The sequence below is a fragment of the Tympanuchus pallidicinctus genome, unplaced genomic scaffold (assembly GCF_026119805.1).
Source record: "Tympanuchus pallidicinctus isolate F22 unplaced genomic scaffold, pur_lepc_1.0 scaffold2, whole genome shotgun sequence".
In the NCBI taxonomy this organism is placed as follows: domain Eukaryota; kingdom Metazoa; phylum Chordata; class Aves; order Galliformes; family Phasianidae; genus Tympanuchus; species Tympanuchus pallidicinctus.
The window spans coordinates 25,541,865-25,554,879 of NW_026294721.1; the positions used below are offsets into that span (position 1 = coordinate 25,541,865).

Genomic DNA, 13,015 nt, shown 5'->3' on the forward strand with positions numbered 1-13,015 from the left:
AGTGTATGTCCCATTTTCTAATATAGCCTAAAGCAGGAATGACCCAGCTGGTTCAGGCACTGGAGAATAACAACAGGATGACTCCACAGACGATGCTTGGGATAACCTGGAGAACAGGTACAGACAAACATTGCTGGTCTGACGGCATGGTCCAGGAAGGCAGGGCAGAGAAACACAGCTATTTACAGCGAGGTCATGTCCTCAGAACACATTAGCTCCAGCACAAAGCCCATATCAGTCTTTGGAGGCTCTGCCCTTGTCCTTCAGCACCTTGAGGAGCTTACAACCACCTTACTTTTAACCACACCAGATAGTTAAAAGCTAAGATGTTTTTAGTTTATTAAACAAACAAACAAAAACCCACAAAAAGACCCCAATCAAATAACAACAAAAATAAGCCTTCACTCTCACTTCCTCAATTTTGAGCTCATTCCATTAGGGTACAAGTGATGCTGCATTAGTTACCCAGGACTGGTGTCTCTGGAGCTTCTATTTGGGATTCCTATCCTGCTGTGAGGTATGCATTATGTTTTCACCCAGGCTGTAAAGGGTGATTCTGTCTTTAGGAGAGTTTGCCTCATCTGAGGTCTCTGCTTCTAGTCTTTCCACTTCACTCTAAATGAATTATTTAAATAAAATTAGGACAGACACTTTGCCTTGAGGTTTAGTCAAAGTCTATGAAGAAAAATATTGAAGAAAAAGTTGTCCTGCACTGACTAGCATTAAAGTGTGTTCCTGCCTCACAACCGGCAAGAATAATTTTTCTTCTGTATAACATGAAAAGTTGAAGTGTGGGGCAAAGGGTTTGGAGAAACGTAAGATTGACTTGAGCATTGCAAAAAGTTACCTTGCATTACTGACTGTGCTGTCATTTTGTATCTATAAATTAGATGCTTTTTTTTTTTTTTTTTTTTTTCTCCTGGCTGTGCTTGATGAGTGTTACTGCTCATACGGCCTTGGGACTTTCACTCTGCAGTTTAAGCAAGTGTCAAGATTAGCATAGGCATGTATAGCATCAGTATTTTTCTGAAAATGCATTGGAAATAGGGCATGAGGATCTGACCGTAGGCCAGCACAGAGCACTGGGATGATTATGCTCTTGGGTTAGGACTTCTTGCTGTAAATGTTAATGTTCTCATTCTATATTTAGTGATACAAAGCAAAAAATACTATTGTTGCCATGCTCACATCTGACAAATCATTCAGAAATTATGATCCTGTGCTGAAGATTTCAGGAAGTTCACCCTGAATTGGCTTTGAGATGCCTTGCAGTTCTCAGCTTCAAAATGGATAAGGCAGAGGTGCTAGTTGGTTACATTACAAAAACTCATTCTTTTTATAAACTTCTGTTGTTGTTGTTGTTGTTGTTTTTCCTCTTATTTTTGTTCTGTTAATCAACTGGGTTAATCAGTGCCTTTACCCAGAGTACTTCTGTTTCATGCTTCTGTTCCCACATTCAAATGGCTGGAGAATACCTGGTCTGCCAGAAGGTGCTCTGTGTGAGTGATATTTTCTGGGATGGTGCTGTAGCACATTGCTGCAGGTGGCTGGTACCTTGGGCTTTGATGACTGCTGTACCTTTTCAGAGTAGGACAGGCACTGCCAGCATAGCTAGTGTGCTTCTGAAGCTTATAAATCACCCACCTGAATATTTGTCAATCTATATTCTGTACCAATGTCATATCCTTCGTATACAATGCATTAATTTCCCTTGGCAGTGATACCTTTAATTGTCCTCCCCAGAAAAGGAGGGCCATATGAGTACCTTCTGTTTTATTTGATTCTGGGACATTGTAAATGGTAAGTAAATTCCAGTCTGGGCAAGTGGTTTTGAAGAAAAGGTATTGTCTCCTTTGTCAGTGAGATTAAATTATATTCAACTTCTGTTGCTACATTTGCTGTATTTCAGCAGTTCAGTGGTGATAATGGTTTGTGATCTCACCACTGTGAGACAGCATTGTTAGTCACAGTGGCAAATCCTGGCCTGGAATCAAACCAGCATGAAAATAGGAAATAGTTTTGTTTTGTTTTTCTTTATTCTCTCTGCCTAGAGGAAGGAAAACCCAAAGAGATATTTTTGAAAGAAACGTCTGGTCACTGCAGTTTAGTGAGGAGTTGCTCATTCACTCAAATACCTTTCTATAAATAAATTATTTAAGATATTAAAAAAAATGCTTAGCCTTATAAATGCTTGAGTATCTCTCTATGGGTTTTCCTCTTCTCTTCAATTTTCCTCTTCACAAGCAATTAATTTTCTGTCATAAAATGGAATGGGTGGAGGAAGGAGAGATTTCACTGAACATCACAGTATTAGCTGGACTATTGTTCTTTTTTTTCCATTTTGATGGTACGGATCTTATGAAGAATACTTTATTGATATTTCATTTTGTAGTGTATACAAACAGATATCTGTACAGATACCTTATTTGGCTAACATTTAAAATTACTACTACTTACTAGTATTTTATATTAATATGGTCACAGCAGTGACCAAATGAATTTGGTTACAAACTGCATCTACCTCAGTATTTTATGAAATCAGTGATGTTAGTTTTACAAAGAAGAAAAATATTCAGGAAGCTTTCTATTTCCTAGATATTTGTAAGGAAGTTTGAGCTGTAAAATCATATCAGATGTTTCTCAGGTTATTAGTCAGTAAGTGTTTCAAGTGATATCCTGTATTTCTACCTTGATTCTGAAAACCAAAGGCAAACCCTGACCACCTTAATCCTTCAGCTGCCTCCAAAGTGCAAGAACTCTACTGAAGATATGCCAGTCAGGTTCTGCTTTTGGTCTTTGCTCCAAGCTTTCCTTTCTTCCTTAATAAATAACAGGGATGTTTATGTATTTATGTATTTTGTATATTTTATTATGACAAGATGAGGAGTTTAGTCCATTTTAAGCTCCTTCTGGCGCAACCTTTGGGATCTCATGTACTCAGGACACTGCTTAGTAATAGCTTTCAGGAGCATGCTGTTGGCATTTGTGCTTCTTGTGCTGATGGCGAGGCAGAGAAAAAGATTTTGTATAACATAGTGCCCTGATGAAATGATCTTATTGGATACTCAGGTATAAATGACTGCTGAGGCTGGGCAGGGGCAGCAAGGAGGTGTCTGGTCACATCAGGTGTGTTCTGTGCACTTTGGGCTGCACTGCAGCCTGGCATTAGGCAGCTCACATTGCCTTTGGGAGGCTGTTGCTCTTTGCAGCTGGCTAGTAGTTCAGATTTAAATAGTTTCAAGCAGAAGTTGTCTCATTTGAAAAATGAATCTGCTGAGGAAATCCCATGTTCATCAGAATTTTTTTTACTAAGAAGGAAACAATACACCAACATATCTACTATGTCGACATCAAGTGTTTAAGTATATCAAGAAACCTTGGATAAAACCCAGAATACTGACAGGATCTTCCATGAACAGCTTTGGTTTATAAGCCTTGCCCTATAGTACAATTAGGTTTTCTCCCTGCTGTTACGTAAGGAACGAATGCTTTCTTGGTGAATCAGAAGCCACTGCGGTGTCTGCCTTGGTCAGGAAGGAACCACATCTTCCTGGCCCCAAAGGTGCTGCACAAAGCTGACTGATGGGGCAAGGTGGCAGGATGTCAGAGTCAGAACAGGGGGACATGAGGAATGTCAAGCTTTCTGACCTTGAGCAGTGCTCATTGAGATTCTTAATAAAACTATGAGGACAGAAATGATACAAATGGCTGGAAAGTCTTTATAAGTAGGGGAAGGAGGAACTTGGGAGCTCACAAATGGGAGAGGTAGCAAACTGCCAGAGTAAAGGGGCAAAGTGGAAAGCAGCATCTACTTGGTTCATCTTTGTAATGTCATGTAAATACAAGCACTGCTCTTCACTGTTCTCCTTTAATATCTCTTCCTTGTTGATAATGTTATGGCAATTCTCGTGCAGCAGAAACTAGGTTCTTTTACCTGGAATTAAATAATGTAAGAACTATACAGGTTTTACTTTTCCTGTTACTTCATTGTGTAGAGAGTAGTGTTGAAGTTGCTCTTTTCGTGGTCTGGAAGGTAAAGTATATTTTATGGGTTTGTTTTGAACTTTAATAGAATCTGTTATGCTGATTCATGTTTCCTAACATCTGTTTCAGCTATATGATTTCACTGGAAGGTACAGTCTTCAGGAGAAAGGAAATCACTTCATGATCTGTTGTTCATGCAAATGTTCTTGCTTCTGCAGGTGGCAAGGGAAAGCAGATGTTTCTGAAAAGCAAGATTTGTTCTTGCTGTGTTATGGGTACTTTAGGAAGTACTACTTGCTTATATCATGTAATCCAAGAATGCCTCGTCTTCTCTGTGGGATAAAGTTTGCAAGAAATAATCTCTCTTGTAAGATCAGTTGATAGTCTTAGAAAAACAGACAAGTATTGGCAAGCTGTTTTTCCTTAGTTGTACCTATGTGTTTTAGGAAACCATTGTGGCTGCACCAATTTGTTGCCTTATCCCTTCCAATCTTGTTTTCATTTACTGTTTCTCAAGAATCAATTTCATCTTGGGTTACATTATCATATCTTAGTCAGCATGGAACTGTTGCTTACTGCCTGCTTTATGAATGTTATGCTGTGATGCTAAATGTCTCACACAGCTGGACTTGAATTCTTTGCTGGGAAGTTGTATCACTGAATCTGAATCTCAGCCCTTTTCTTCAGTTCATCTTTATTTCCCCCGCCGTTAGCTTACACATTTCCTCAAGCTCCGTGTTTGTGTATTTGGGATGTGTCCATCTATCACCCTCAGTTGTTGAGGTTTTTGTTGTTTGTTTTTCTTGTGTGTGAGTGTGCAGTGGACCAAGGGAAGATTATGGGAGTAGAAAACATCCAGAAATCAGCTTTCTGTGTGAAATCTGATGAATGTGAACAGGCAGTGGAGCTCGTATTTTAAAACATGGGACCATAGTTAAGCTGGACAGAATCTGCCCTTGTCCTTACATGTTTCCAAAGAATTCATTTCCTGTTGTTGGAGGAGTGAGACACCTCTCCAGGGAGTGCTGCTTTTGGATCTGCAGGGCAAGTACATTGCTTGCTTGTTTTCTTATGGCCCACATAAGCTTTCCTGGCTATTTCAGCAGTTGCCCTTGACACAAGTTAACAGCATTGGGTACCCCAACTGTCTACCTTATCTATCACATTTTTTCCTTTTACAGCATAGGTGAATGAGAAGGCTGAGCCATATTTCAGCTGTAGCATCATGCTTGAATGGCTTTTGCATAGGCTATTATCTGCTGCATTGCAAATATTTTCATTCCCATTTTCATAATTGTTCTACTGTTACAGGAAGGTAGATGACATCAAAACATGCTTTCTTCTGTGAAGTCTGACGACAGGTTTACATAGTAGACTTTGCCTTAGCCTTTAGAGTTGAGTACTCCTTATGTCTGCACCACCAGGATCAGGAAGGTTGCGTGCAGCCTGTGCGGTGAAGTGTGCTTGCTGGTTTTGCAGTGACTCACAAAGCCTGAATTCAAAGTAATGTGGCTGTTGTGATGATGCTGGGTGGAGCAGGAATCAGCTAAGGGACATGCTAAATCATATGGGGACAAACAGGCCTCGGCTGAATATATAATCGTGTTGGCTTTCATTCATTTTGAAATGAAAGCTGCGTTGGTCTGTCTTACCTATTCAGAACTTGGAATGAAAGCAGCTTGAAGCTGATGAGGCAGTGCAGTTTTATCCATGGACCTCTAGACGAGGAGGAGATGAGGATGATGTGGATGTGTAACGTGGTGAGAACATTTCAAAAATGCTGCAGTCAAATTGGTTTATGCAGCAGGTTACATTACTCAGCAGGACTGGGCGCTTTCAAAGAAGGCTGAAGAGACAGGCAATGTGGGAACCATGTTAAAGCAGCTCTTTCACCCAGTTTCATGTGTGATGCTTCTCTCCTGCTTAATCTGCCATTTGTTTTATGATTTTTTGCGGACAGTCTCTGAAGTGGGTGAAGGGCTTGGGGCACCTTTTGCCTAGGGCGAAATGTCTTTGCCTAATTGCCTGGTACAGTCTCAGTATAACACCTTTCTCTGAAGTTAGAATGGAGCAGCAAGTGATTGATCTGGCTGGAGATGTCAGTTGGAAAGCAGATCTCAGGAATAGGGAGAAGCAAATGTATGTCACCTGGTAGTCCAGCAGTTCATCCTTCTGTCTTTCCCCAGCTACTGAGACACAGTGTTGTCATAACAGAGTTGCACAAATGCCATGAATCTTAACTGCTGAACATCATCCAAGAAGGATGATACCTGTGTAAAAATCTTAAAGATTTCTAAAGGAAATGTGCTGTTAGGATGTATTGCATCTTTGATTTATTATTTAAATCTAGGTTTCCTGCTTCATCCTTGATCAGGTACAGATGTGCTCAGATTCACAAGGAGTCGGTTACAGCTTTCCTGCTCTTTGTGTGAGTTTGTTCCCTCCCCTGGGTTCAGCTCAGGCCACCTGGCACCCTAGTCTTTGGAAACTACTGGTTGTTGGAGGTAGCCAGATCCCAGTGTACTCATGCGTTTTTTCTCTCACTAAATACTCCATCATCATGCCTCCAGCAGCTGCAGTGAGTGTTACTTAGGTGTGGCTTTGTCGTACACCGGTATAACAAAGTGGAACATAAAACACAGTGTGGTACTGAAGAATGTTGTTGCGCTACAGAGATGTTTTTGTACTTCCTGGTCCAGTGTTCCTACAGAAGTCTTGTATTTTAAAACCAAACTGCTTCTTCCTGCTGAACAAAAGCTCTTAGGGAAGAGCAGGGTGTGCACACAGGCAGTGCCTCTGCACACAGTCTGAGAGAACAGCACATAGAGGGATTTAAATAGCTTACAGAGCTATTTGTCACCAGTACGACACGATGCTTCTCAAACTGGATTAGGACAAGAGACTAAAAGTTGTCTCATACCACTCACCTGAGACTCAAACTTGTCTTAAAACAACCTGCTAGCTTGTTTTAAGCAGATTCAGTGCAAAATTGCATACAGGTAGAGAAGAACTCAAACTTTTTGACAATACAGTGCTCTAGCAATTCTTTAGTGCAGTCTAGCCCAGACAGATTAGTCTCTTGTTGGCAATGTTTAACAAGAAACTCTTGGTGATTTTTGTTTAATACACATTGAGGAAAAAGTCATTTGAAGCTATATTTATTTTATTAATTCTTTTTTGGAAAAATAAATCACTTCTTGTTAACTTTTAAAATATTTTTTAAAATATTTCTTGTCATCATGTCTGCTTTGTCTTTCTGCTGTGTTGTTTTGGTGAAGTTTTTAAAAAGTATCTCAAGGAAGAGATGCTTGGTTAAATTCTGTACTCCATTACTTTGGGGGAAAGAAATGGTCAGAAAAATATGTATTAAGTAGCTCATTAGCAAAGTAACAGAACTTTGTTCGTGTTCTCTTTGGTCATTTGCAAATTGGCATGCCTTTCTAGTTATGATGCTGCAAAAGGAAAATCCAGCACATGATTTTCAAATTCTTTCAATTCAAGACAGAAGATCCTGCACCTGTGGTACTGGGGTAATCAAAAAGGTGCTTGTCTTTTGGTGAAAAGAACAAAATATAAGCATGGTAAGCAATATAAGCCTAAAAATGAGCCCCAAAATTATGTTCTGGCCTTGCAAAATTTACGAGCAGATCCCTAAAACCAAGAATAGATGTTTTAATGCACTTACTTTTGCTTTGTCAATACTGTACGTCAGCAGGGAATTGCAGCCCAGCATTTACATTGCAAGTGCCAGGCTGCTCCGGGCTGCTGCTTTGCTCTTTGACCGTGTTCCTCCTTTGAAGACGCTAACCCTGCTTGCTGGTGAGTTGCTGGGTGCTGGTGCCCTCAGCCCTGCCTGTGTTTGTCTTGTCATCTGCAGACAAGAAAAAAGCAGGCAAGTTCCAGCCTTTCAAGAAGTTATTTGGGAAACGAAAGAAAAGGGAGCCTGTGTCAGATTGCGAGGAAACCAAACTGAAGCCGAGCCACTCCTTTGGAAATGTCTGCAATGGTACCTTCTCCTCTGATGAAGAGCCAAACACTGGGCTGAGGTAAGTGTGTGTGGGTCGGTGGAGCAGCCTATGCAAACACAAAGCTTCTTGCTTCTGCTTTTGGGCAGTGCTTAATGGCAGACGGTTGTGTGCTGGTTGTTAGAAGCAGGTGCATCTCTTTGAACTTGGCACGTGCTGCTGCAGAAACTGAGATCTCACTTCTTGCACACAGTACTTGCTGTGCAGGTATACAAACAAGAAATCCCAGGGTTAAGCAGAAGTGAATTTGAATCCAGCTTCATGATTTAGAGTGTCTGAGTAGTAATATTATTGGCACCCCATGGTTTTAAAATTGGGGGAAGGGAACTTTGAGCTGACGGCTGTGGAAATTTTATTGCATTCTTTTTCCTGCAAGGTGTTATCTCTTGTTCAAATTAGAAATGCCCTCTTTGAATCCATCCCTTTATGGTTTTTGCATTGTAATTAAACATGTTGCTTTTATTCTGCTCCTATCTGAATATAGAGTAGAAGAAGGAAGTGTGCGGAGAGATATACCTGTTAATCAGATCCTATTCCAATGGCAAGAGGGAATAGAAAGAGAGCTTGAGAATTTGGAGCAGAAATAGCGGGGGGAGAGCATTAATAAAGTTCTCCATAGAAACTGCATGGAATTAATAAGTCATCAGTCTCTAATTAGTTAGAAAAATAGCATAAAGAACAACAACAACAGAACAACAGGCAAACACAAAAACAAACCAACAACAGCAACAAAACAAAAGTAGCAAAACAAGATGCACAGACTAAGTGGGTTCATGTGAGTCAAAACCTGTTTCTTTGGAAAAAGAGAAACTGCAGTAGGGAGGGCATCAAGAAGCTGCACCGAATTGGCCTTCTCAAGAAATAAATGTGTATTAGAAATATGGCCTGCACATTATTTTCGGTGGTGCAGAATCCCAGTTGTGAAAATGTGATATTTAGGTATATATCCCATTTATCTAACTATCTATAAAGAGATTCTGTAAATTCTTGGTTTCCCCTGTTGGTTTCTGCAATGCAATCTTCTATGCCTCTTTAGCCTGTCGAAACTTTTCAGTAAATCAAGTCTGAAGGTAGCTGCATTGTAGACAACATTGGTTTTCCAAGGAAAAGTCTCTCAGGAAGCATCAGTCTATTGAGTGTGCTGTCCATAAAATGGGATCTTTTTATTTGTAAATGCCCATCCAGTTCTTCATAATCCTCACAAAACGGTTCTCAGATCACCTTCATAAAATCATCTTCATTAAGATTTTCAGTGGTGAGTGGAGGCAGGACAAGGGGAAATGGCCGGAAACTGCAGCACAGGAAGTTCTGCACAAATGTGCGCAAGAACTTCTTTACGGTGAGGCAACGGAGCACTGGAACAGGCTGCCCAGGGAGGTGGTGGAGTCTCCTTCTCTGGAGATGTTCAAGACCTGCCTGGATGCCTACCTGTGAGACCTGCTGTAGGGAACCTGCTTTGGCAGGGGGGTTGGACTCGATGATCTCTGGAGGTCCCTTCCAACCCCTACAGTTCTGTGATTCTGTGATTCTGTAAGAGAAAATTACCTGAAGATTGTAATTCTTTCTCCATGCTATGGAATGCTGCATATGAAGATGTGAGAGATTTTATGATCTTGTAAACAACTTTGCTTAGTATTTGCTGTAACTTTGTCAGTATGAGCTGCTGTTAAGACTGGCCCTGAAACACCCAGCTCTTTGCCCTCACTGAGCTGTGCCCGACTGTGCAGCAGGTACTTCTCACCTAATGAATTCAGTTTCTTTTCTGCTTACGCATGCATAAGCGGTGTGATTTCTCAGAACACATTAGTTCTAAGCTATTTGCTTTTCAAGCTGTATCCCTGTTGCCCTTGGTCAGATAATTTGTGAGATTGTATAAATGCATTGTTTAATTTTGATTACTGTGGAAGCCAGAAGCATTCCCTTGCAATTACAACAGTCGTACCACTAAAACTTACACATTATCTTCCTTTGAGCACTGACATCTTCCCTGGAGCCCTCAGTTCTAGAGATGTAAACTGGATACTTGCAGAATTGAAGGAAAATCTTTGTAATATTTACCCAATGTCTGCCTTAAATCCACATGAATGTCTTCAAGTGCATAGAATGAGTATTTTGCACAGTTCTAATAATTAGATTGTATAGATTAGTTAAATAAGGAGTAAACAGTTCATGGACCAGAGTTGAGACACGGTGCACAGCATGTTCTCAAGTTGTGTCATTTTTATTGGTTGTGACTGGAAGTTCCCAGGAGAGCCACCCTGGGGTGGTGAATGCAGACACAGCAGCAAACAAATCAGACCACACATGCACAAAGCTGCAAGTTGTGTGAGCAGCAGGCTTCTGAGAGAAAAAGAAATCTCCTACTTTGCCACTGTTGGTCTTTTTCAACATATTTTTTGGAGAGAAAATAGCATGATAAAGATTATCATTTACTTAAGAGTTATTTGACCTTTACATTTTAATTTTGCATTACTTTTGGATTTCATGTCTGAATGAGCAAGAAGTGTACAAGCACAAATTTTCAAGCAGAGAAAGGGCAGGAAGCATAAATAACAATGGTCTAATGGTCTGAAATTTGAGAAAGAAACCTACAGAAAGTGGAAACAAATGGTGAATTTCAGGGTTGTAAAGGATAAGGAAGAGTCCTTTTGAGCTGCTTACTGATGGGAGGACTAAGCAAAGAGTTCCTTTCACTGTAAGTGAGAAGGAAATGATGGCAACAGGCGATTGCAATGAAAGCCACAATTTCAGTCCCTTTTTAACTTTCATCCTCAGTACAAAAAAAAAAAAGAGAAAAAACCCCACATGCCCCAGTTGTACTTTTCAGTACTGTGTCTATTTTTAGTCTATGTGAACTTTGTTCCTATGAGTGCAGCTTATATTGAGTTTATGCATACATGGGTAGGAGTGTCACAGCTTTGAAAGAACACGTTTTCCAAAGAAAATGCTGTGGGTTTTTTTAGCAGGTACAGAAGGGGACCTGTATTCTTGTACTTGTTTTCACAGAAGTTAGAGGCAGCAGAGGTTTGTTGTGTGCTCGCCCACCCTTTCTGTGATTGTTTCCAGATGAGCATGTACTTCAGAAAACAGTGATTTTGTAAACAGTGCATTTGGCTTGGAAATTTCTGCAGGTAGTTATGGTCTTTTCCTTCCCCAGTAACAGCATATTATGTTAGTTCTAGGGAGTGATACAATTTACTCATTATTATTCATCTCTTTGATCTTCATTTTAGCTTCTGAGTATTTCATTTTCATTTTGCATTTCATATGAATGAGGACCAGCTCATCTGTGTCAAATATGGCCTTTGTTAACTAGCTGCTGATCAATGGCATTCAGTCCCACTGTCATAGAGACTGACCTGAAAAATGAATGCAGTTATGCTTTTGTCATTTCTCAGGTGACTCTTGTTATTGCTATGGTAATTTCTTGACGTGTACCTTAAAAGAATGTGTGGTGATTGGTTAAACAAAGCAAAACATAACGATAGGAGAAACTGCTTGGTCTCTTTCTGGACTTCACATTGCCTTCTGAGCAAACCCAGCCCCTACTGTGACGGCATGTTCTCCTTGCTGCTCACATTTCCTTGCCAGTTGCATGGGTGATGCAGTTCATGTGAACAGCATCTCTTATGTTACTTGGAGAGAGATAGCGAAAAGAGTAGGACAAGCGTTAAGGTCTTCTTTCCTTAGTGTTGACCTGTACTATCTGTACTTACCAGATTTGGTGCAGATGACAGTGAGCAGGATGTGAGGATTTATATTTCTGCTCCATGCCACCCCACAGATTTTATTTAAAGCTTGATCCCAAGATACAGGAAGTCTGTTTTCAGTATCTCATTTAGATAGACTGTTAAAAAGCAGACATATCAAAATACCTGTTGGCATGCAGTCTTTCCTAAAATTTCTAGAAGCAGCTCATTGCATTTTCAAGTCTTTTTAAAATAAAATTTTGTTTCTACTTTCAGCTCAAACTTGGAAGCCTAATACATAAACTTTTAATGTTTGTATTTATATATATATTTCTTATCTGCATGACTATTAGAGCATTTGATCTCATGAAAGTGATTCACCAACAGCTCAGCTGTTGAGTTTCTAAATGTGAGAGTGGGGAGGAGGAAAACCAACCACCTATAAGGTTACAATTTTTGAAAATCTGCTTTGTCAAAATAGGAAGAATAAGAAAACTTCTATTTAATGTTTTTTTTTCCCCTTGTGAATGCCTGCCTTCACTGGGAATGCCTTAGATCAGTAGTGCTTGGTGTGCATCTTTTCCTGGAGCCTTCATATTAGCAGCATGCTGGTTGAATTAACCTTCATTCTTAAGCGAAGTGATGCATAGCCCTTTTAAGGCTTTTAGAAACAAAGCATGCTTGAATTTTCCTCACTTGTGTTAGCAGACACAGATCTGTGTTGAACAAGTTTCTTATTTCTGGCTTATGAGGCATATCGTGGGAATGAAGGGATGATCCAGGACAGAGAAAATTGTGGCAAAGTGCAGCTTTGCTCTCACCAGTCCACTTGCATGTATTCATTACAAGTGGTGGTGAAACTAGGGTTGTTCCTTCTTTTCTCTAATTTATGTTGCAGCTGAGCAGCACAAGAATAAGATCCATAAATGCTTTATGAGTGGCTATTTCTAATCTGTACTGAGTGGTAGGAAGATTGCAGAAAGCCTTCCTGAAACAGTTCCAGGTGTCTTTACTGAACATAAGACATAAGTCTAACATCATGCTCAGCATTTTTCTTGGCACCTCAGCTCTTGTTTTTCTCCTCCTCTGTTACTAACTTCATTAAATCTTTCTTTGTACTTTGGAAGCTCTGTTCTCAAGTATGAGAGCTAGGACTTTCTCCCTCTTGTTGCAATTTTGTCACTTATTAGTAATTTGCATGCAATATCTTTATTGTTTTTTTAGCCATCAGATATAAAGCTGGTTAATTAGGTACACCATAATTTGTATATGATTTTGAGATCTCTTCATTACACTTAGTGCCCAGCAACACATGTA

The 13,015-nt window shown here is 40.0% G+C and overlaps 1 protein-coding gene across 7 annotated transcripts in view; it reads left to right on the forward strand.

Annotated features, from left to right (window-relative positions):
• CRACD (capping protein inhibiting regulator of actin dynamics) overlaps positions 1-13,015 on the forward strand; it is a 113,035-nt gene that overhangs the window by 68,758 nt on the left and 31,262 nt on the right. For all 7 annotated transcript variants that reach the window (XM_052682379.1, XM_052682381.1, XM_052682380.1 and 4 more), the window contains one exon: positions 7,862-8,030. In XM_052682379.1, the coding sequence (XP_052538339.1) occupies positions 7,862-8,030 (169 nt within the window). The remainder of the gene's footprint in view (positions 1-7,861; positions 8,031-13,015) is intronic.